This window comes from Buteo buteo, chromosome 16 (assembly GCF_964188355.1).
Source record: "Buteo buteo chromosome 16, bButBut1.hap1.1, whole genome shotgun sequence".
NCBI lineage: Eukaryota > Metazoa > Chordata > Aves > Accipitriformes > Accipitridae > Buteo > Buteo buteo.
In genome coordinates, this window is record NC_134186.1 from 3,579,951 (window position 1) to 3,603,758 (window position 23,808).

Here is a 23,808-nt window from a genome sequence, read left to right on the forward strand (position 1 = left end):
ATTCTTAAAGCCTTGGGGTAATACTGTCCAGGTTAGCTGTGTTTTCCTTCCAGACTCAGAATTCTCCCATTCAAAAGCAAACAAATTCTGACTTTCTGTGGCTAAGGTCAGACAGAAGAAGGCATCCTTCAAATCCAGCACAGTAAACCAAACTTAGTTATCTTTCAGCTTTGTTAACAAGGTATATGGATTTGCAACTACCAGATGTATATCTTCAGTAATCTTATTTATTGGTCTCAGATCTTGGACAAACCCATAACTTTTCCTGTCTGCCTTTTTGATTGGTAGTAGGGTGTATTATAGTCTGATTCACACTCAATTAATATTCCATATTGTAGAAACTTAAATTATTTCCTTGATTCCCTTCCTATCTCTAATTTCAGGGGATATTGCTTAACTTTGACAGGTTCTTCTCCTCGTTTCAGCTTAATTACTATAGGGGCTGCATAAAAACGCAGCTTTTCCTGGAACCTCGGAGGCTCAGACTCCAGGATATACTTGATCAACAGTTTCTGGAGGTACTTCAAGTTTTGGTTCAGCTTGTATTAATGCCAAGCTTAAAATGTTAATTAGCTGGTCTTCCTTGATTTTTTTAATTCGATTTTTCCTTTTTCAAAAACAATTTCTGCTTCCAATTGTTCTAGCAAATTGTGACCTAACAAGGATTTTGGAGATCCAGGCAAATACAAAAATTTATATATTTCTGTTTACCCAATTTATATTTAAGTGGTTTTAGGAAAAAAAACTTTTTTTCCTGCTGGCCAGTAGCTCCCACTACAGTCACAAACTCTTCATCCTCTAGTATTAACCTTTGATTTAACACTGAATAGGACACTCCCATATCTACCAGAAAATCCACCTCTTGTCCTAGTTTCCCTAGCTTAACTTTAACCAGTGGATCTGCTAGGGTGGATTCCCCTGGTCCCCCTCACTGACCAGAGGTAACATTGGCTATGGCAGCTTGTGCTCCACTCAGCTTAGGACATTGTCCTTTCCAATGGCCTATTTCTTTACAATAAGCACATTGGTCTGATCTTAGGGGCTGGTGTGAGCCTCCCCTCCTTCCAATTCCTGACCCCTCCCACGAAGGCAGTTGTCCTGCTTTCCCAGTGCAGCTACAGTAGCTGCAGCAATAGTTTTTCCCAATTTTCGTCTCTCATCCCCCTCTCTGTTCCGATATGTTCTCCAAGCTTCCTCCATCAATTTCTCTAAGTCCCTTATCTCAGGCTCTTTCAGTTTCTGAAGCTTTTGCCTTATATCTTCTGAAGATTGTCTTAGAAACAAAGAGATTAACTGTTGTCTTCCTACATCAGATAAGGGATCTAAGGTAGTAAATTTCCGCATAGCTGCTCCTAACCGATCAAGAAACTCTGTGGGAGTTTCAGTCTGACCTTGTTTTACTGCATACAGACTTGACCAATTGACTGCTTTTGGTATTGCATTTTCGATACCAATCTTTATCCATTCTTGATATTTTTTCAACAATTGGTAATGATTATTGTCATTAGGGTCCCAATTGGGGTCTGTTCTCGGTACGTGATTATCTACTGTACCAGGTAAAACCCCAAAAGTTATTTGAATTTGGACCTGAGTCCGAGCAGTCTTTATTATTAATTGCTTTTCAGTTTCGGTGAAGGCATCTAACATCAAATCAATATCTTTCCAATCTGGATCTTGATTTTTAACTATTAACTCAAATCTTTTAGCAACTCCCTTAGGATCATCCTGATATCCTTTTACCGTTTTGCTCCATGAATCTAATTCATTCATTGTAAATGGTACTTTAATCCTTGCAGGACCAGTAGCTCCTATTGCCTGTATTAAGGGAGCCTGGATTATTGGACTGACCTTACGCTGGGTGCAAGCTGTAATAGGAGTAAAACCTAAATCTCTTGTGCTCGTACCTTCATCAGGTTCTTTTGCACCCATATCGTCAGTAAAATTACCTCCTATGGGTGTTGGTGGTAGTAAGGGTGCTGGAAAAACAAAATCTTCTATTCTTTCCTCAGTTTCCTTTAATTTTACACATCTTTGTCCTATACTACATGCCGAACAACATCTCTTCATCTTCCCTGTAGTCCTTTTCTGCTCCTTTTCCATTCCTAACACAAAAGGATCTTGTGGGGCCAAATTAATGCCACATTCTTTCTGCCATTTTGAATGATTTCTTAAAGTGAAAAACATATCTGCGTACATCACCTCATCCCATTTTCCTTCTCGTCTCAAAAACAACATCAATTGTAACAAAGTGTTATAATTCAGTGTCCCATTAAAGGGCCATTTCTCATCATCTAACTTATATAAAGGCCACCACTGGTTGCAATATTTTATTAAAGTTTTCCTATCCACGCTTCCACCTGGTGGTCCCCCTATCTCCTTCCAGTGATCCAAAATACAGCCTAAGGGGCTCTTTTTCAATATTCCACCACTTTGTTTACCTCCCATATTACTTGTTTTGATTTTTACCTTTTCAACCACAAACAACCTTAACTGTATATGTAGCCTGTTCCCTCTTGTCCCAGGGAGTCCAAACCCGACACTCAGGGTATTCAATCTCCTCTCCACAATCTGTTTGCAACCCCTGTTTGCACCATATGCATTCCAAGATATACAAGGGCATACACTCATTTCCTGGATGTAAAAGACACCATTCAAATACCCACATTTATATGATGCACCATACAGGGACTTTCTTACACCAACACAAAATGATTAAAACAATCAAACTAACTTGCAATTATAATGCTAACATATCAATTCAAGTTCCAAATCATCAGTGAGTCACACTTTGTTCCTCTCTGGCTGTACCCCTTGCGGAGTTACGAAACTGCAGATCAGAACTCCATGCTTGCTTTGCAGCTGAGCTGCATCTTGTTTACTCAAACACTCAACCCACAATTTTAGTTATTCCAATTTGCAATCCAAAACCAAAATCCGCAAACAATATCTGTAATTCAGTTCCAATGGTGTTTACCACATTTGGTAACCAAAAAGGTCAAAACCACATCCAAAACATAAACAAAAGCACACGAGTGGGTACCAAACTTGAAGCACATGGGGTATACAAAAGCATACAGAGTGTACCAAAATAAAAGCACCCAAACATATACCACACCAAATGTATACCAAGGGTGCTAGCTACCTGGTATGTGCCATCATGCATAAGTTTACCTTATGACTTATGGACAGCTTTTCAAATGACCAGTCCCAAAATAAAATAAATATAAAAGCATGAAGAATACCTTTACTCCTTTAGATGGTCCTTGTCTGCTCCCGCAGTGATCCAATTGAGGTGAGGAGTCCCTCCGGGAAATCCTGGGGGTACCCTAGGGAGTCCTGTTCTCAGCGGGTCCTGCAGCCGAGCAGAGCAGGTCCCATCTGGGTTGCCAGATAGTTCTTTTGAATCAAACTCAATAGTCTGATTAACTATTAAGTAGGTATTTTTTACTGGCAGCGCTGGGTGCACGGGGATCGCTCCCCCTATTGTGCACACCATTGGGCCTAATTGTGCAGGTTAAGTACATGTTCTACATACATATTCACTAGATTTCTGAAAAATGTTATACATATTCATTAGTTTTCTGGGAAACTATTAGCATATGCAAATAGCCTTTATGCAGGCACATTGAAGGTCTCTGGTGGTCTTCAGGAGTCCTCTGGTGGTCTTCCATGGTCTTCCTCACTTGTCTACTACTTGACCCTCCTCAGGGGATTCTGTGCAGTATGGTCCTTTACATGCTTTGATACATCTTATCCTAAAGAATGCACGTTAGTCCCTAAAACAATGCTTGTTAGTGGTCTTACTATCTAAGTTTTCATTAGTGATGTAAAACCATATGGCTAGTTTAAGCTAAATTATCTACAAGGATGAGAACAAAGGCAGGAGTTCTTATCTTTTCCGGCCCTATCTATTCAAGCAAGGCCTCTCCTTGTGCCTTTTCAACAAGATTGTAAATTCATCAAACATTTAATTAAGTTTTGTGACTGCTTATGGCTCCCTCTATTTGATATATCAGTCCTTGACAAGGACCAGTCTCTGACAGGCTTAATCCTTGACAAACACCAGTCCTTGGTATGTAAAGTTACAGAGAGATAATCAAGAGGAGCTAGATCATTAAGCAGTAAGCAGTTCGTTCTCTATATCAGCTGCTCCTGGAGGCAGCTCACATCTTGCTGCAGCCCAGACAGTCTGCCCATGAGTAACTCAGGGGCATATGGTGCCATAGGCTTTGGAAAAAGTAGTCTTGTGTTGAGGCCATTGAAAAAAAACTAAGAGGGTTTCAAAATCGTTATTTGAGGGAGTGAAGTAGCTCCTCTTGAAGGGATCTCAGATCGTGATGATAGGGGATCAAGACTGAACCCCAGGACTGAGTCAGTGCTGTGTCTGCAGGACGTAGCAGGCACTCGAGTGCTTCTGTACATGTTAGGGTTACTGTAGCTCTGGTTTCTTCCCCTGCAGGAGAGGAAACCTGCCAAAGGTTTTAGCAGCTGAAATGTCAAGCATGGGTAACTCTCTTTGTTTGCAAGTTTTGGAGGTTCTGGACTGCCTGCCCTTTTGATTTAAAAAAATACCCTTTGAGTTCCTGCTTGAACTCTGAATGACACAATTTACTGTAGCATTCAACTAGTTTCCTGGTGTGTTTCAGTGAAACAGTTTCTGCACAAGTACAGGATTGGCTTATCACTGCCGTTTCCTGCTCCCCTCTTGCTAAATGTGTCAGCCTGACCCCAAAACCAATTCTGAAAGTCAAGATGCTTTTTTGAAATATTTGAAAGATAGTGAGGAAAAACTGCCAGACCTTGTGTCATCCTTGATCTGAATGGAAAAGTACATTGCTGTTCTGCTCCCCAGACAAGGAGCACATTTGCAGCCAGTAAAATGCTGTTTCTAAATCTTAGTGACATGTCGTGACTTAAAAACATCTACGCACTGAGATGAGAAGATGTTTTAGCAGACATAAACACACTAAAGATAGAACCAAAGCAAAAATCTGCTGATGTGCATTATAGGAGAGTTGTTTGAGATAACTAGTGGAATTTCAAGGCTTAAGTGTTTGGTTACAGCAGACACTGTTGTCTTCTATCCAAATGAAAGTCACTAAAAGGACCTTAGCCATAACATTGTGCCAAGAAGTACAGAGCAAAGGGAGGAAAACAAATTAATCTCAGCTTGGTTTGTGAAAACATACAATAAAGAACATGAACAAAGGTCTGGGCTTAGTTATGTCAACACATCTTGTATATTAAAACATACCATGTCTTTTTCAATAACACTGCATAATGAAATACAAATTTCTTAGATGCAGCTTCTCTTTGGAGTACTTACCTCTGTCCTGTCAGTGCCTGAAGACCCTATGATGGGTCAGAACCCTGTAATACTAGGTGCTGGGCAGTAAGAAACCAGCTCTGTTTTAAATGGTTTACAGATAAAGGAGAAAAGAGTAATTTTTCCATTCCGTAGCTAAAAATGCAGGGTACCTCAATGAACTCAAGGTATCTGTCTATACCTCAAAATAAAACCTCTGAATGTTCATATGTTGTTTTTAAGTACTCCCCACTCCCTCCCCTGCCCTGGTGTTGTTTAAATGAATTAACTGCTTTCCATTTTCTTTTTTTTTTTTTCTTTTTTTTTTTTTTTTTTGGTCCCTAATGCAGTCTACATTGCTTGACTAGCCCCTCTGTGGTGGACAGGGAGCGGGATCTCTCTTAAGAGTGTGCGGGTTTCTTGTGTATATGTAATTTTCATTCAGCCTGTACACGGTAAAGGCCAAATCTCCTGGGTTTCGGTGTAAACGATCCCTTGAAGGAAAACGGTAGTGTGCGAATGGAAACAGGAACAGCAGCCAGTGCCAGGGGCTCTGCAGTTCTGAATCCCTTCCCACAACAGCAGTTTTAAACCCGTGGAAGCTTTTCCCTTCACGCATTTCCCTACCTTGTGACATAAAAAAATCCCTCTAAATTGTTTCTAATAATTTAAATTTTAAAAATTAGTTAATTTAAAGAAGTGCAGGTGTGAGGTATGGGCCCGACAAACTTGAGATACTCCATTTGGCGATCTGAAAGCTGCAGGGGATCTCTGCGGGGCTGGATTTTGCTCTTTGTTCGCTGTTCAGCGAATCCCCGCTCCCGGGGACCCTCTTACAGCCGGAGGGTGTTGTTTTTTTGTTAATTATTTTACCTCTTTGAAGCCCCAAGCGGCAGCTGGCACGGCCACCCCCCCACCCCCACCCCGCCCCCCTTTTGTTGTGCTAATTCCCGAGCGGAGGGGGGGGGGGGAGCTGGCTGCATGGCCGGGGGGTTGGGGACCGCAGCCCGGGGACCCTCGGGCCGTGCCGCGGACGCCGTCGGGCGGAGGGGTCGGCCCCAGGACAAAGGACCCCGGCCCCGGGACAAAGGGCCGTGCTCCCGAGCTGCCCTGCGCTGAGGAGATTCAAATGGCGGCCCCGCCTGCCCTTGGCGGCCAGTCTGCCTCGTTTCCTCCCGGCAACAGGCGGAGCTTGGCTCGCATTGGCGGAGGGAGTAGGGAGCGCGCTCCTATTGGCTGTAGCGGGATGGTCTGGGGAGGGGGGAGGAGGGCGAGGGTGTTATACGGCGTAGGGAAGCGGCCGCCATTTTGTGTGGGGGATAGAGGGGCAGCGGCAGGAGTTGGTAGAGCGGTTTGGGCTGTGCTTTGCGGGGGGGGGGGGTGTCGGAGAGTGACGGCGGAGGAGCAGCGGGGTCTGTTCCTAAAGGCCCGTGTGTGTGTTTCTGTGCTTGTGGGCGAACGAGACGGACAGAAGTCGGTAAGGGAGGAAGCGGTGCGGGAAGGGCAGGGCTCTGTCGCCGCCATGTTGTGCTCGCTGAGCTGTTCCATTGTTGGGGAAGTGGGGACGGGGGTTCCCGGCTCCCCGCGGGGTCAGGCCGGACGAGGGACCGGGGGGGGTGTAGGTAAGAGAAGAAAATTCGGAGACGAACAGATGGAGCTCTGGCAAGCGACGAGCTTGAGGGCTGCCCCGGTGGGATCAAACAGCAGCTTGGATTGTGCTGATGACGTTATCTCGGCCCTTAGTTTTAGTCGCAGCGAGGTGAAAGCTGAAAATAAAATGGGCGGCTCTTCCTGGAGCTTTTGGGGAGAGATGGACTGGGGGTGGTGATGACTCTGAAGAGTGACATATCGATTAAGGGGGTGAACAGATTGGAGTGCCTTAAGATGAAAATATTTTTAAAAAGATTTCAGGAGAGGACGAGCCATGGGCTAACAGGAAATTATTGTAAGAGTTAATAAGGAATTGTTTTGCTAACAAAGGTGAAAAAAACAGCTGACAGAGTAGAAATGGAGCTCTCTTGTAATGGCTGGAGGAGGGTTTGGGGGTGCGATTGGTTCCATGGGAAGAGTTGGGACACTTTGGGTCGGTTTCTGTACGCAGTAATTCTGGGTGGTGCTTTCCTGTTCTGGTGCCACAAGAGTTAAGCTGGTGAGTTCTCAAGGGGTAGTTTTCAGGGAGGGTTTCTTTGTACTCAAGAGTGACGCATTGAAGCGCTAATTCCCTAAGAGTTCATCCCAAAGTGTTTTCCGTTGTGTTTGACTTTTTTTTACCTATTAAAAAAAAGATGAGGTTCTTGCCTGCCTATTAAAATGCTTATTAAGACTATATATAGAGAGAGCATGATAAAAATGCTATTCTTTTTGAAATACCAAGTATAATGATGGAAGTTTATGTGAGTAAGATGAATACTACCGTGTCTTTTGGTTGTGTTTTTTTTTTGTGGTTTGTTTTTTTAAGTTGAAGTATATTGTCATCTTTAACAAATAAGAGACACAACTGACTATGAATTGTCTGAATTATTTCAGCTTTTTTTTTTTTTCCCAAATCTGAAAAGAAACAATTGTTTCCTTAACCTGAATTCGAACTTCATTCTCATTTATGCAGTTGGGACTTCTCCCTTGGAGCTTCTGTGCCGAGAATCCGATGTTGGGCTCGGCTACCTGGCTGAATACAGCAGATCAGCCCATGAAAACTTCTATTCCTAGCCAAAGGAAGGAGTCCAGCAAAAGGCAGCACCTACTCTTTCAGGCTTGGAAGCAAGAAAGGGGGCAGGAGTTGGAGAGTGTGGAATCTGAGAAGACAACTGAAAGGTAAATGGGGGTGGGAGAAGAATAATACACTGTAGGAGAGTCAGCATGAAGGTGCCAAGTACTGTGTGATACTATCTGGCTGGCTGCTTTGGAAGTTCCTACAAATGGCTGTTTCCCATTTGAGGTTGTTTTCAGTTCATTTGGGGTTTATTAACTCCATCTCAGCCAGACCCAATACACGGAGTAATTCTAGGACTTACCAGAAAGACTGGGGAATGGCTTTATCAGTGCAAACTTTGCCCAGATAGTTAGGTGTAACAAGCTTGGTTTAAATGTCTTCAGGATTAAATACTAACATCTTAAATTTGGCACTGTATTGGTGAGCAACATGCCTTTCACATTCTTCCAGTAACACCTTTTGCTGAGGAAAAAAGAAGTGGCATATTTAGTAGTTGGGCTGCCTGGAGGACCAGTGTTTTCATAACTAGGTACACAAAGCTGTGACTGTTCATAAGGGGACCCGGGTACAGTTCCTGAAGGATGGACTGGTATACAACATGCTGCTCAGCCATCAGCAGCAGAACTGTTAAGCCATTGTAGAGTTGGTAATCTCCTGCTTGGATGATACGCTGCATTATAATTCAGTTCTCATGAGTGTGCCAGCTAAGTTTTAGGTATTATTGGTGTCCAGTGAAGGAGAAAAAATACTACTTTCAACTGATAAAAGTTTTGGTTAGATTGATTTCAGTCCCCTTGCTTAGAATCTAAAAACTCTCTAAAATATTTGTGTGTTTTTTTTTTTTTTTTTTAAAAAAAAGCTGTAATGCAAACTCCACTGACTTTTGCCCCTGTTTTTACAGGTGACATTTAAGTTGAAGATGGGTGGTGGAGAAAGATTCAACATTCCAGTTCCCCAGTCTAGAAATACCACCAAGAACCATCAACAACTTAAAAACAGGCAGAAGAATAAAGACCAGAATTCACAGATGAAGACCTATATGAAGAAAGAAAGAGGACATGGATGCAACTCATCATCTGGTGCATGGCAGGCCATGCAAAAAGGGGGAAAGAACAATGTTCATTTCCCCAGTAATCAAAATTGGAGTCCTACTTTATCAAATCGCAATCTGTTTTTCACACCTCAAACCAATCAGAACTATGCTGGAGCAAAATTTAGTGAGCCACCCTCACCAAGTGTTCTTCCTAAGCCACCAAGCCACTGGGTACCTGTTTCTTTTAAACCTTCTGATAAAGAAATAATGACATTTCAGCTTAAAACATTACTTAAAGTCCAGGCTTGAGATGTAACTCTTCATATTTTTAAAGTTATTTAAATTTACAGGGTTTCGAATTTGAGAATTGTTATTCCTAACTCCAGATGCACAGGCATACAGAAATAGATGTTCTTGCTGCATGTAGTTAGTCACTTGGAAGAGAAGGGGGTGGAAGTTTACATTCCCCTAATGTTTTACCTCAAAACTTGTGTGCTGTGTTCACTTCACTGTGAAATAGGTATTTTCTCTATAATCAATCTAATCAAATCCTGAACAGTCACCATTTATTGTAAGTGTAAATGGGACTGTCTCCCAAAATTGGAACTGTGACTACTCTTTGGTATGGTATCAGAAAACCAGCTTCTACCTAACTTAATGCAGCATTAACTGGAAAAAGATGCACTGAAAGCTTTAGTCAGGTACTTTGCTGCTTTGCAAACTTGTGTAAAATTTGCTAGGTAAATAAAAACTCTGCAGAGCAGACCTCCACCTAGCCACTAGGTAAATCACAGATTATTCTCGTTCATACCTGTGAGCTTTGTTTGGCACTCTTGAATTGGAGGACAAGCATTTCAAGCCTGTGACTAAAATTGAGATCTAGGAAACATACTGGTGCATGTTCTTGAAAAGATGGAAGAACACATCAGGCAAATCTGTAATTGCCTCTCCAGCTCTAGCAATACTTCAAGTCAGACTGTGCCAACTAATGACATTGCATTGCCAGATGACTGCCAAAAAACCCCTGTAAAAAATCCTTTGTATTCCGATTGCACTGTTGAGTTCTAAAATACATTTTTATACCCATTTTTAAAATTGTGAAAAAGGTGGAGTAGTTAGTTAGACTGGTCTTAAATTGGTTACCCTGTAATATTGTTTTAAGTTACAGTAGCTTGTGGCAGGTATTAAAATGTTTTCATAGGGAAGACAGAGCCATGTAAATAAAATGTAAAACTTTGTAGCATATGTAAATTTATGCTGGGCTTTCCTGCACAGAAGTATTTTTAGTACAAAACTGCTGAATGTAAGATGACCATGTTGAGTACATGGCATGATATAAAAAAAATATTTTGTTTAAAAAAAATGAAAGACATTTGTGGCTGTGCCCTTGCACTTAACATACAGTGAATATGCACGTTTTACTTGGTTGTGAGCTCATTTTTAAAGTAAACTCAGTGCAAAAGAAGCTTATTTAGAATTTTTAATAAAACAAAAAAAAACTAAAAAAAAAAAAAAAAAGCTGCTCAAGTTTGAGATGCTCATGTTCTGAATGTATAGGAGAGGTGTGTATTAAATGATGAAAAAAACACTAAGGTGTTCAAAATCAAATTGGGTGTTTCACAAGAAATGCAAATGCCCCAGTTTGGGTGTTTGATAAAACTGAAGTAAGAGTTTTCTGTTTCTAAAATGCATCAATGCTACAACATAACTTTGTCCCAGTATTTGCTAGAATATGTCAACTTCAGAACAGGGACGGGGCAGTTGCCAGCACACAGCTTTCAGTGCTATCACAATTCAGTTGATCCTGTAATAGAAACAACTGAACTGTGATAACAGACTCCAAGGTTATTTCAAAATACAGTAATTACTAAAAAAGTGCTTTAACTTGAAAGGGAGTTTTGCAGATAGTGAAATGTTCTTTGAGATGTCTTTCTGTACATTCAAAATGCATTGGCAGCTGGTTGAATGTTTACAAACCTATTGCTCCAAATAAGATGGAATTGGCAGTCTTTAAACTTGTATCTTTGTGACCTGGACCTTCACCAGTGTATGAGCTGTTATCCCAGTTACAATTGTGTATACTCGACTTCAAATTGTCAATTACTAATGGTATATGTACAAATTGGAAACAACAAAAATTTAAATAAACTAAACTTTTCACCCCCTAGAAGCATCTATGTATTTTAAGATGGTAATGGAAAAAGTGGGATTACATAATTTTGGCAGCTCAAGGAGTTTTAGAAAGCTCTGACACTTCAGAATACCAATTAATGTATTTAAATGCCCCCTTTCCTATCCTTAACTGGCAAGAAACTCTTCACAGTTATCTTTACCTGGTAGAATCAGTAACCTGGGAGCCCCAGGCACAGGTTCTGTATGCCTCTGCAGGCCCAGTGTCAGAACAAGCTGGAAATCGCTTCACAACGAAAAGAGGTTTCTTGAACTACAGCCCTCTCATTTGTGCCTTGCCCGTGATCTGTGAACACAAGGCTGGAAAATTAAACACTAATGTTACTCAAAAAACCAAACCAGCAGCTGCTAAGGGGCTGGTGGGCTCTGCCCAGGAAAGTGAGACACACTAGCCTGAGTAGATGCAGCTTAAGCTTAGCCAGGTACAGTTGTGATCAGGCTCTACCTCTGACGATGGGTCGCTGGCTCAGTGCTCTGGGCTACAGGGAACTTCCTCAGGTATTCAGTGCTCGGTGATCAAATCTCCAACAGACTACAGCTGTATTAATTAAGTCAGAAGGTGCTCTCAAGTTATAGTCAAAACTTGTACATTTTATTCCCAATTCACAGGGTTATTTGCACAGATGGAACACAAAACTCAAGAAGAAAGGATGTGTATGAATAAAACATTAGCATCTTTTGATCAAACACACTACAGGGTACATAGTCTTCCCTTCCTATAATAGTCTCATCAGTAAGAGCATCTTTAGACAAATATTATAGCAATGGACTACAGACTTTTTAAGCAAGTTACAAGATAAATGGAGAAAACCAGCAATTATTAATGGGTGATTATGTCCTAAAAATGTGTAAATTTATCCCTTTGTACTTCAAAATGTTAATCTGCAACATCCCTGCCAAAAAATCAAGTAGCAGTGCTGCAATGTATATCAATCCAATTACCCTTCTCTGAACATATTTCAAGCTGTTACCCCAGACTAAACAGTAAGAAAAAAAAAAAAGCTCTTTCCAAGAAGAGAGCTCAAAATAACATTTAAATTGAAAATTTCCACTTTGAATAAAGCCATTATACTGTACATTTAAACATCTTTAAAAGACATAGAAAGGATAACATTTAGCTTTCAGAGACCAGTCTATCATAGTCCCTAATTTAAACACCCAGCTACTTAACAACTAAATTTAAGATTTTTAATTATCAGTTGGGTGCATGGACTTTTGGTGAAAAAGAAGTTCCAATAGAGCCTTCTATTACTGCTGAGATAAATCAATACGCTGCAGATATTTTGGAGCACAGCCATTACTTTCAGCAGAATTTTTACATACTACTTCAATTCTACAAATTTTGCAGGAATGACAAAATCTAGTTTACCACAGAAAAACATAATTCCCACCGTTCTTGAGACTCCAAAAGAAAGATGCCTATACATAATCTTTTGTAGCCTGCGTATGTTCTTGCATTCCAGCTGTGCATAACCTGCAGGTAGCTTGCACAAGACAGGCTACTGCTTTTTTTAGAGCAGGAGTAGGACACCTGCATCAAGGAAGGGAGATGTTATCTAGATGGGCTGTGGCTTGACTTGCATGAATGCATAAACATTCCCTGCCCTTTTGGCCACATCCTGCTAACTCGTCCCCAACTGAAAGGCCCACAGAACAGCTTCTTCACAATTTTTCCATGGGAGCAAGAACTAGGACAACATCTTTATTCATGCACTCTTGAAACATCGTGGGTTTGTGTTCGGCTTTTCTGGCTTGTTCATATACACAAGTCAAGTCAAAGTTTAGTCCTACCTCTGGGAGAGAAAGAAAGAACCATCAGAACTGTCAGATACTACATTATACTTGCAATGAATTGGATTTTCAAAACAAAAAAAAATTTAAACTGTGCTATACATCAATGTTGAGGCACACAATATAAGGACATGCTGACAATATCGTTAAGGTACAGTTACTGTTACTCTGCAGTCTCAAATTAGAACCTCAGCCTGGACACAAAGATGTTCTCCTCCCTCCTCCCCGCTGATCCAGCTGTAATTCTGGCTGGACTAACGTGAACATTAATTACAGCAATTCCTTTCCTTACAGGTTGCTGACAAAAACATAACCACACTTTCCCACGCCATAGTCAGGTGGACCACTTTTAAGTAGGATTTTAGTCCTACTTCCTATCCTTCCTATAGTCATGAAGACTATACTCATTTAAGCAAGCTGAAAAGGGTGGGGTTTTCTGCTGTTACAAGCAGAAAGCTACAAGATAATCACAGCTCATCTAAGAAAGTTTAAAGGTGGGTTTATCAAAGCAATTAAGTGCTTTTTTCCTTCAGTGGCATAAGAAGAACCAGTCGTATATACCAAAAGTGCCAGGAGGCAGCTTGATTTCTAATCGTCATCAGCAAAGTTTTACCACCTTCTAGAGAACCACTGCTGGTGCAATTTTTGATATGGCAAATATAAATCGATAAGGTGATACTAGAAATTTAGTTCTATATGAATCTTCATTTGTTGATTTTAAGTAGTTCATTACCTGGCTAATAATATCTGAATTATAACCATAGGGCAGTCCATCCAGCAATAATGAAAGTTAATGGAAAAGAAATTTCAATATATTAGACTAAAACATATGCTTATCATTCTCATTTTGTCTAGTACCCCTTTAAAAATGTGAAATGATATTTATTCAGACATTAAATGATAAATTCCTGACTTTACTGAAATACCATAGTAAGGATTTTACTCCATAAGGGATGCATAGCTCTAACTCCTAACCATGCTCTGGAGTCAAATTCTAAAGCTACAATAATTCCAGTGGATCAGTATTTCCTTCATTTTTTTATTACAGCATGTTTGCTAAATTTACAGCAAGCAGAAAATAAGCTGGGTCTTTAGTTATTTTGATCAAAACATTGATGTTTTAAAGGTAGTACACAATATTTGTTAAAAAGAACATATAAAAATACCTTTTTAGAAGCCTCTATAAGAAAGGAAATACAAAGTTTAATCCCACAACTTTCCTCTGCTAGAGCTGCACGCTACTGCTACAGTTTTAAATAGACTTTTTGCTGTTTTTAAACTATACATCCAGGAAAGTCTACAAAATTAAAGGAACGTGCATATAAATGATTGCATAGCAGAACATGAACATTAACTGCAAACAGTAAAGAAAAAGTTAGAAATACTATCAAATGTACAAAGATTCTAGGATCAACCCCCTAAGCACGTTCCACTGCCAATATTTAAAAGCCATCTGCATTTCTTTAAAGGCCCTGCTGAAAACACTAAAACCAAAACCTAAAACATTTCTCTAAAAAGGAACTTTTTGAAATCAATGTCTTTATATGCTACTACATGACAACAAGGAACACTAGGTGTTTGATGCTGGCTTTTGAAGGTAAATGGAAAAAACAATGCCAAAAGCCATTTTCATAACAAAGTATCTTGCCTTCTAGAGAAATACTGGTAAGATTACACACTGGTTTTGTTATTTTTCACATTCAATTTACTAAATATACTGTATTAGTGATAAACTAAATAGCTAGAGATGCAGCTCTTGTTCATACCCAACTTCAAACATTTGTTCTTAAGTAAAATGAAATCTTGTAACCAAACCACTATCCATTCTGAGGAAGAAGTGATTCAGACTTGCTTGACCAAATACTTTTTTGATGTGTAAAAGCAAGCCTTTGTTATTCAGGAAGAGAGATGGCTACAGTTTTATACCTATGAATACACCAACTAACCACAGGAGTCATTGGCATAAAAGTTTAGTTCTTATATACTGTACACACACAACTCGAAACAATCTACTTGTATCTAACAGCAGGAAAACTAAGCAATTTTATGGTTAACTGCTCACTAAAATTTAGAATAGATACAAAAACTGCATAAAATATACACACAACCTAATATTTAGTTGCTCTGCCATTTGTTGAAATCTGAATTTAATTTTCCATTTCAAGGTGGTTTTTACCCCCCCTCACACATTTAGTACTAGCAGCCAGGTCAAAAGCAGTGAAGCCTCTATCCTGACAAGTCACGACACTGCACAATCTCTGAATGAGCTTCCAAGACCAACTCTCTCCCCATGTAGTACATGCAATGTTAGTACCATCTCTCCAGATGGCAGGGTTAAAGAGAAATCTCAAATATATCTCTCCATAGAGCTCCAGTTACCAACCTACTTGTGTCAGTGGGCATGGAGAACACAGAAGCCTGCCTTTGAACAATGGAAACATAAAATTGCCAGTCTGCATTTCACAGCAGTCAGTGTTGCACTACAGCTGTCCAGTTCTCTGTTTATATCACAAAGTTTAGCGTTAAAGAACAAGTTAAACAGTTGGTTTAACTGTTCAGCACAAACTGGTACCAATTTCTCTACGGGTATGACATTTTTAATAGGACAATGTTGCAAGTTACGATCAATCAAGTCATCACCAATATCTAAGCATTAAAAATGCAACTCTTTACAAAAATATACATAGAGACACCACAACCAAATCAGTAGCTGCCCATGACATTTAACCAAATGGACACTCTCTCTCTCTCGCTCTCTCTCAGTGGCTTCTCAACACTGTTTTAATTTTAACCATTGTCGGCTACAGGGAAAACTGACAAAGAAAATATTTTTTAGCACTGTTGCAACATCATATTCCTGATAATTTAAGTAAACTGAACTGTGTGTAAATGAATCTTACATGCCTAAAAACAACATGGATACACTGTTAGTGGCCACTGGACTTGGGACTAGTCCATGACCTTGATCTGGATTTTGACCTAGATCTAGAATGTGATCTTGACTGTGATTTGGATCTAGCTGGTTCTTTTTTTCTCGACTCCTTTTCATATCTTGAGCTGGACTTATAGTGTGTTTTAGAATCTGTTTTAGAGGTGCCTCTAGATTTGGTGTGAGATGCAGACCTAGACCGTGATTTAGCCTTCATTTCTTTCTTGGGCTGTGACTTGGATCGTGATCTTGAATTGGACTTAGATCTTGAAAAAGATCGATTGCGGTGTTTGAACCTATCAGAATAAAGGGGAGAGAGGAGATTTGAATGTAAAAACACTATTCTTAGACATCTAGTACATTAAAAATTGTTTACCGTTTTTTGCAGGAGAAACTTTTTTTAAACCTATAGTTAAAGGAATACAGTGATCTAGTTTTCAATTTAAAGGGTGTAAAAAGTGTTTTACCTATCATTGTCCGAATGGCTTCTGCTACGACGAGGTCTTCCAGTAGGTCTACTGCTAGAAAGGTACATCAGAAAAAGTAAACGGTGACAAATACTCATGTATGTATACAAATGCTTAATAAATTATTTTTCAAGCTGTGCATTTGCTTGTAATTATTATTCAATGAAGCACAGAATCATTTCATTCAATATTTCTGATTTGATGTAGCATGCAAGGTAACTCCCACAAGTTACTCCCACAATAGAAAAAGATTATTCAAAATTTTAACAATTAAATAGTCAATGTGGTATTTCTCCTCCAACAGACTGCCATGCAGTTGAAGCCAAATACACACTACACTTACTTTCTGGGACTATACGATCTTCTATAGCTGTAATCAAAAGAACGACTTCTAGACCGTCTCCTTTCGTAACTCCGACTTCTAGATCGCCTATATCTGTCATAGTCATCGTAACGAGAAGAACTGTATAGGTTTCTCCCTTCCTTGGCTTTCATTTGATTTGGTGCTGTAAAAAATAGCAGTATTTAACATGTTAAGTTAAAAAAGATGCTCTACCTTCCCTTTAGTGACACTACTAATCCACATATTTGGTATTTAGCAGAAAGCCAAATTCCTGATTCTAGCAGAGATGTTTATGAAAAGGACAGATGAGAGACTGCTGTATGCCATTTGCTTTTTGCTGCTTTAACCACTGGACAAAAATTAATGCAGCCTTATAGGCATTACAAATCTAGGAAAAAAAAAAAACCCATAACAAAAAACCAACCAAACCAGAAAACAGTAAGAAAATACTAATGTTCCATAAAACCAGAACACAAAACTGGCTAAGGTGATTGCAGGCCACCTGGAAACTGGTGTGGCAGGCCAAACCCATGACTGAAACATTCTAACATTCCTGGATTTACCCAAAGAGTGAAAGCTAACAGGGAATTAAACACCCATTTTCTTGATTACACAGCACCATGCATTACACCTGACCCAGAGTCTTAATGATTAAAAGACAGCTTATACAGAAGCATCAATGGATGCCACACAAAGAGAAGTTTGATTCTAAAAGTACCTCCCTACGAGTATAACAATGCACATTCACTCTGTGGCTTAGTTATTAAAACAATTAAGAAGAATGAATGAACTTATTAGTCTTCTGTTGTGTTTTCTCTCAGCAGCACAGCTGTCTTTCCTTTGTATTAAATCCCATTCTCATTCAAACCCCAAGAGCATGCTCAAAGTATTTTAAACACATCATGCTGTAATGAACACTATCCATACTAAACAGCTACAATTTTTACCTTTTAAGTGCTGCTGTTTACAAAACTAAAGGTAGATTTAGTTATTTTTTGTTCAGAAACTTATTAGAAATCCCAATGTTTATATGCTGGACAGAAACTTGCCCTTCGGAGTGTCTAATTTCCATTGACTTCAATAGAAGTTAATTGTGTGCATTTGAGGGAAACCTAGACAGTTAGGTTGTTTCTTTGGTAGCTTTAACTGAAAGATCTTTAAGGTGCTTTTATTCCCAAGCTGCATGCAAGTATTACAGTCCTTGTTTAGATCAACAAGAATGGGTTAGGTTTACCAACAGCATGTTTTATTTTTATATAGTATCTGTATCTATCTATCTATATATTATCTGTATCTATATATATATATGTTAAGAATATGCATACGAGTAAGATTTAAAAGACATAAGTTCTCTTTACAATTATCTGTTCAGAAAATGAGACTTCTGTTTCACCTTGAATTGAGATACCTTGAAATTCACTTTTACCCTGCAGCCAAATAAAAATGAAGACATTACCTCAATCCTGGAAATTGGACTGCACTGGGAAATGTCAACACAGAATCACTAATATGCTTTAACACAACATAAACATTGCAATACATTAAAACTGGGCTACTCATTTTGACAGGGAGAATTTTCAAGTCAAGCTTCCTTTGCAGAAACACATAGAGCTGCACAGAAAGCTCTTAAGAATTTTCATCTAGCAGCAAGAATCAGATTGTGGCAAGTGACCGTCGTACTTAGTTATCTGTTTTTAATTAAAATGAGTCATTAATAGTTACTGGATAAGAAGCAAAACATCCACATACTATTTATATACAAGTAAGAACATATCACAACAATTAATAACACATGTGATATTGCCTGGCACTAAACATTAAGGCTAAAATCATAGTCTGATGAAATACACGCAAGGCACTTACTCTTCCGATCCCCCTGTGCAAACTGGATTTCTATTTGCCGACCACAAATCCACTTTCGATCCAAATTATGGAGAGCATCTTCTGCATCACGGACATCTTCAAATGTGGTGAGTGTTAAGGTACTTGGGAATTTGAGTAGTTTACAGATTTGGTATTTAAAATAAAATAAAAAATCAGTTATTTTCTAATTTTACGGGGGGGTGTTGGTGTTTTGGTGTTGTTTTTTTTTTTAAAGTTCTTTTGGTCACGCTACAGTACAGGCTAGTAAATTTACTTTTTTAATTAACCACCAGCTACCTGAGAACTCCTGCAATAAAATTAAAATCTTATAATATGAAAATGAACTTATCCATCAGCAAGCAGTTGCTATGTGATACTCTAACTTTTTTCTTCTCCCACTTGTACTTACGCAAGGAAAAAAACCTGGTATCCTTTTCAAAATACATTTGTTAACGGTCATTCAGTTCTCTCTGCTACATTGACTTTACTAAAATTAAACCCTAGTTCTTAAGTTATGTTAGGCATACCAACAGTAAAAATTAACATATGTCTATTAATTTTAGAATTGGGATAAAGCTTTCCTTTTTTTCACCAACTGATTTAAAGTTTACATTATGTAATGCCACAGACATGTACACAGACCTTCAACAATCTGAGATAAAAGCATACACTAAACCCCCTACACTATTAGTCAGGTCAGATGTTCAGTAACACAGACATTACTAAATTTTAACCTGTGAGATTGACCACTACTGTAATTCACACACCTTCTTCCAGCTATCTGACCTGAAGGAACGAATTGCTTTTCTTCTTGTAGCAACTCAGTTCATCAGCATCATCTATGCAGAAAATAAACTATCATGTTGTAGGTATATATACCTTGATAAACCAAGAACGAATGCACTTTCATTCAAGACCACAGTTACAGTAGCACTCACAAGAGAAATATTACAGGTTTTGTCAATGGACTAAACCAGAATCATTCATCAAATTACTGCTTACATGACAAACAGAAGAAAAACTGTTATTCTGTAGGATACATCAGGTATGACTCCTTTAATCTTGGCCACCATTCAACTTCATCTTGACCTTTAACTCTTTAAGTGCTTGTCAGAAGGACTTGTCATGAGATGCTTGGCCAAAAATGACAGATGGCTTTATCTTTTACTTTGAAAAACAACCTTTTCCCCCTTTTGTAGATAAAGCGAAGCTTTGTCTCCCATTATGGCTTGTCCTTCTTCCAGCTTTTCTTTATTTTTTCTTTTCCCAAACTCTCCCTTCTCTTCAAGCCTGATCCTTAAGAGGTCTTTGGCTTGTCTACTTGCCTTAATTGTTGAACTCTACTCTAAAGGTTCTTTCATGCTTTCTCTTTGGGGTCGCCATTACTGTACAGCTTTACATTCTGAGGCAACAACAGAGGACAGTAAATTAGGGGACAATATTAAAGAAAGAAGTTCACCTCATTTTTTATACAATCCGATTTTGATCAAGTGATTCTAGTTTCCATTTGTTAAATTAACAATGAATACCAGCCACAGTTTGCTAAGCACAAGTTTACTTACATACCAGTGACAATAAAAACGTGCTAGACAATTTTGAGTCAGTGAAAAATTTTCATTTAAATCATATAGTATTAATTTCAGTGACATAAGCAAGCTTTTATATTACTGGACTCGATTTAAGTCTTGCAAAAAGGCAAAGAACAATTGAGAGAAGTTAATCTTCAAAAATAACAAAACACCACAATATAAGTAAGACACTTATTAGGTACAACACAAAAGTAAACTGCTTTTTCATTTAGATTTGTTACCTCTTACACAAACTTGAATTTCAAACTTCAACACCCCTCACTAATCAGCCATCTGAAGAAAGGATATTGAACATAAGCAAATCCTCTGGGACGACGAGTGTAGAAGTCAAGTGGAACGTATACATCAACTATAGGCCCATAACGACCAAATTCACGGCGCAAGTCTTCAGACCTAGAACATCACAAATATCTTATATGTTTTTTCACTATTTATGGTGTTACAAAACATCCACCAAATTAAAAAATAATATTTTTTTTTTTTCCAAATCTACAATCAATATGAGTACCCATCTTTTTGGAAGCAGTTGGTAGAGGATGAATGTAGCAAAACATTTTTGGGGAAAACAGTGTTTGAGCAGTTCATTGTTGAGCTACACTCTAGGCTTTTCTAAAACACTCAAGACTAGGGATGCTTAAGATATACCCTGGCATTTTGAAATCAGTGTTCAGCATAACCCTACAATAGAAGTGTAAACTCAGAAGTGACACATATTAGTCAATTCCATGCAGGATGTACTAGCAAAGGCTGGCAGAAAGCGAAAAGAAGGATCTAAGAATTATTGTTATTCAAGTACTTCACATAACTCTTGACAACGATTTTGCAACATGCAAACATCAACTGTAAGATCCAAATAAACAGTACGAGAATAAACCAGTCACACAAACTCATTTCCATAGAATAATCAATACTTACAACCACATCAAACAGAACAAAATTTGAGTGAGCAACCACTCATGCCCTTAGGATAGCTTTCCCAAAGAGTTGGCTTTAGAGAGCTGAGCACAAAACTGTTCAATGGATCTGTAACTATACTCGGAACAATTACCATCTCCTCAACAGAGATGTTTCTTAATCACATCAGCTTCTTTACACGTATTTTTGTGTCATTTGAGGACAATAACCTGTATGAGAAAGATTGATGTAATACCCTATTTATGCGGTATGAAAGAGTTACTACTATTCATTTCTCTTTCTCATCAGCTGGGAAAGAATCTACAGTGCATAGTCAATGATGGCAGAAGAGAACTATGACAACCAACATCAAGATCTCACAATGAAACCATCTCTAAAAAGAAGGTACCACCCACCTAATCACAAGCTTATGGTGAAAGCCTCAATAGGACCCACATTATTTCAAAAAAAGTTTGGAAATAATAGTCCTCTTTGACTGTTCTTAGAGTAAAATAAACTACTGGAAAGAAAGTTTATGCAAAAAAAAATTAAAATGTTTAATTTGAAGCTATTTACGCATTTGATCACAATGTGATCAAATTCTTAATTCATTCCATTCCATCGTGCCCATACTACTGTTATTTGTTGCACAACTTGGGTGCAAGCTGCCCAGGCAGCAAGTTAGCAAGTTTGAAAACTTGTGCTTGCCTTTTATACAGCTAGACCTTACAAGGACTTCCATACAAATTATACAATAATTAACAGCATATGAATGCCCCAACTCACACATGCATTCTATACTAATACGCCCTACAAATGTTTCACAGCTGATAATAAACACAAAAGGAACACGATAAACTGCAAAACAGAAATGGAGAAATCTAGCAGCTTACTAAAAACATCTAAGCAAAAAATAAAAACCTGTGCAATACACACTTTTTAATCCTTTTAATTCCCTATGAAAAGTTATTTCACTAAGTGGCTGCACATATTTAGACCTTGTGGATTTTTGCTGCAATACAATTATTACAGAGAAAAAGCATGGTTCCCCCCCACACCGAGTGTCGTAAGAGGACACGGTACATAATTAATGCAATAACATTCCACCTGAACTGGCAGCAATTACCATACTAACGGAACCAACTACGCCACGAATTTCGCGGACACCCACAGCAAACGCGCAGTTCTCTCCCTTCTAGCCACAATCGCTGTATTTCAGAAGAGCATTCAAAACTCCAGCGGCTGCCGAGTATCGCTAAGGGGCACAGGCGGCTATCCCTGAAAGGGGCACACAAATCCCGCCTCACTCTCCCGCTGGACAAGCTCAAACGCGGGTACGAGAGTTTCACTTTCTTCCGGCCCAGCTTTGTTCTTTTCTGGACGTTGTTTTGAAACCGATCCTCGTGGAGAGGAGGAAAATAGAGCAGCATGGCGAGGAGGCAGAGGAAAATGGAGAAGGGCACGGAAGGCAAGGCAGGGAGAAAGGTAAAGCAGAAGGCGGCAGCGGGCCGGCCTCTCGCCCTCCCCGGCTGCGGGAGGGCCCCGGCGCCCCTCCGGCGGCAGCCGCCCGCGCGGCCTAGCGAGCCCGCCAAAGCCTGCGCAGCCCCCGCGCCCCGCTGGCGCCCGCCCCCACTCACCGGGTGTCGTCGGCCACGTTCCGCACGAAGAGCGAGGTGTTAGGGGGACGCAGGTAGCGGGACATGGCGGCGGTGGCGGCTGCGGGGGCGGGGGGGAGGCGCGGGGGAGGGAGCGAACGAGCGGCAGGGCCCAGGCGCTGCGGGGAGCCGAGCGGCTGAGGCGACCCTCCGGAGCTGCACGCAGCGCCACCGCCGCCCGCCCGCCGCCTCTCGCGAGACTTCCCGCGGGACTTCCGGCGAGAGCGCCGCGCGAAGAGGAAAACACGGGGGGGTAGGGGGAAAGACCGCCGGCGCCGAAACCGGTCTTGCCGTCACTGCGCATGCGTCTCTCCCCTCGCCGAGCGCGCGCGCCTGCGCAGAGCACGCCCGCCCGCCGTCGCTCACGACCCGAGCGGGAACTTCCCCGCCTTCCGGCGCCGTCCGCGCATGCGCCTTCCTCCGGCGCCGCGGTCGCGTGCGTTTCCCGCCGAAAGAGGGAGAAGCGCGCGACCCGCGCTTCTCGCGCGGGCAAGATGGAGGCTGGGCGGCCGCTGTGAGGAGAGAGGGTGCCTCCTGCCTCACGCCGTCACCTCTCGACGCCGTGGCTCGCTCCTGTGCGGTCGGCCGGCACAACAAACTGACGCGGCGGCGGTTTGGAGTGTCGGGCTGTAGGGCTCGCTGCCCGGTGCCCTTTCCCATGGCTCGAGGGATGGCTGTTCCGTGGCCCCGTTACTGACAGCGTTGTTGTGTCCCGTGGGTTTTCATCGGACAGTTGTAGAGCAGCGCTGTTTTTACTAAAGCCGTTTGTGTGATGAGAGCAACAAAGTAGGCGGGTAGAGAGGTTATTTCTTAACACCTTCATGTGTGACTCACCGACAGGTATATAGGCAGATAAATGGCAGATCTGTGAGTGAACAGTTACGGGTGATTTGATGAAGGGTTCAGTAAAGCAGCATGTCTGCCTCTGCTGGCGTGAGGAGTTTTCAGCAAACTGCCGATGGGAGAGAAAGACTTAAGAGTCGATGCAGTCCTGATGTCTGTCAGTAGCATATTTTCACTTTTTAAATGGCTGAATATG

General features: G+C 40.5%; 2 protein-coding genes across 9 annotated transcripts; one reads left to right on the top strand and one right to left on the bottom strand.

Moving 5' to 3' along the window:
* Window positions 1-6,564: 6,564 nt before the first annotated feature.
* On the top strand, window positions 6,565-11,234 carry PNRC2 (proline rich nuclear receptor coactivator 2). Of its 2 annotated transcripts, none has more exons than XM_075047425.1 (3): window positions 6,565-6,782; window positions 7,911-8,116; window positions 8,917-11,234. In XM_075047425.1, exon 3 carries the CDS (start codon window positions 8,935-8,937, stop codon window positions 9,355-9,357), a length of 423 nt encoding a protein of 140 aa, XP_074903526.1. In that variant the 5' UTR covers window positions 6,565-6,782; window positions 7,911-8,116; window positions 8,917-8,934; the 3' UTR covers window positions 9,358-11,234. The 2 variants fall into 2 exon arrangements, with proteins under 2 accessions (XP_074903526.1, XP_074903527.1); XM_075047426.1 differs by lacking the exon at window positions 6,565-6,782 and adding an exon at window positions 6,853-7,454.
* A 574-nt stretch (window positions 11,235-11,808) lies between these two features.
* On the bottom strand, window positions 11,809-22,944 carry SRSF10 (serine and arginine rich splicing factor 10). 7 transcript variants are annotated; one of them, XM_075047422.1, is made up of 7 exons: window positions 22,752-22,944; window positions 20,507-20,613; window positions 18,632-18,733; window positions 16,769-16,931; window positions 16,426-16,476; window positions 16,153-16,254; window positions 11,809-13,031 (listed from the first exon to the last, which is right to left on the bottom strand). In XM_075047422.1, exons 1-7 carry the CDS (start codon window positions 22,814-22,816, stop codon window positions 13,013-13,015), a joined length of 609 nt encoding a protein of 202 aa, XP_074903523.1. In that variant the 5' UTR covers window positions 22,817-22,944; the 3' UTR covers window positions 11,809-13,012. The 7 variants fall into 7 exon arrangements, with proteins under 7 accessions (XP_074903523.1, XP_074903522.1, XP_074903525.1 ...); XM_075047421.1 differs by having other exon boundaries at window positions 16,426-16,479; XM_075047424.1 differs by lacking the exon at window positions 16,153-16,254.
* Between the last annotated feature and the right edge of the window lie 864 nt (window positions 22,945-23,808).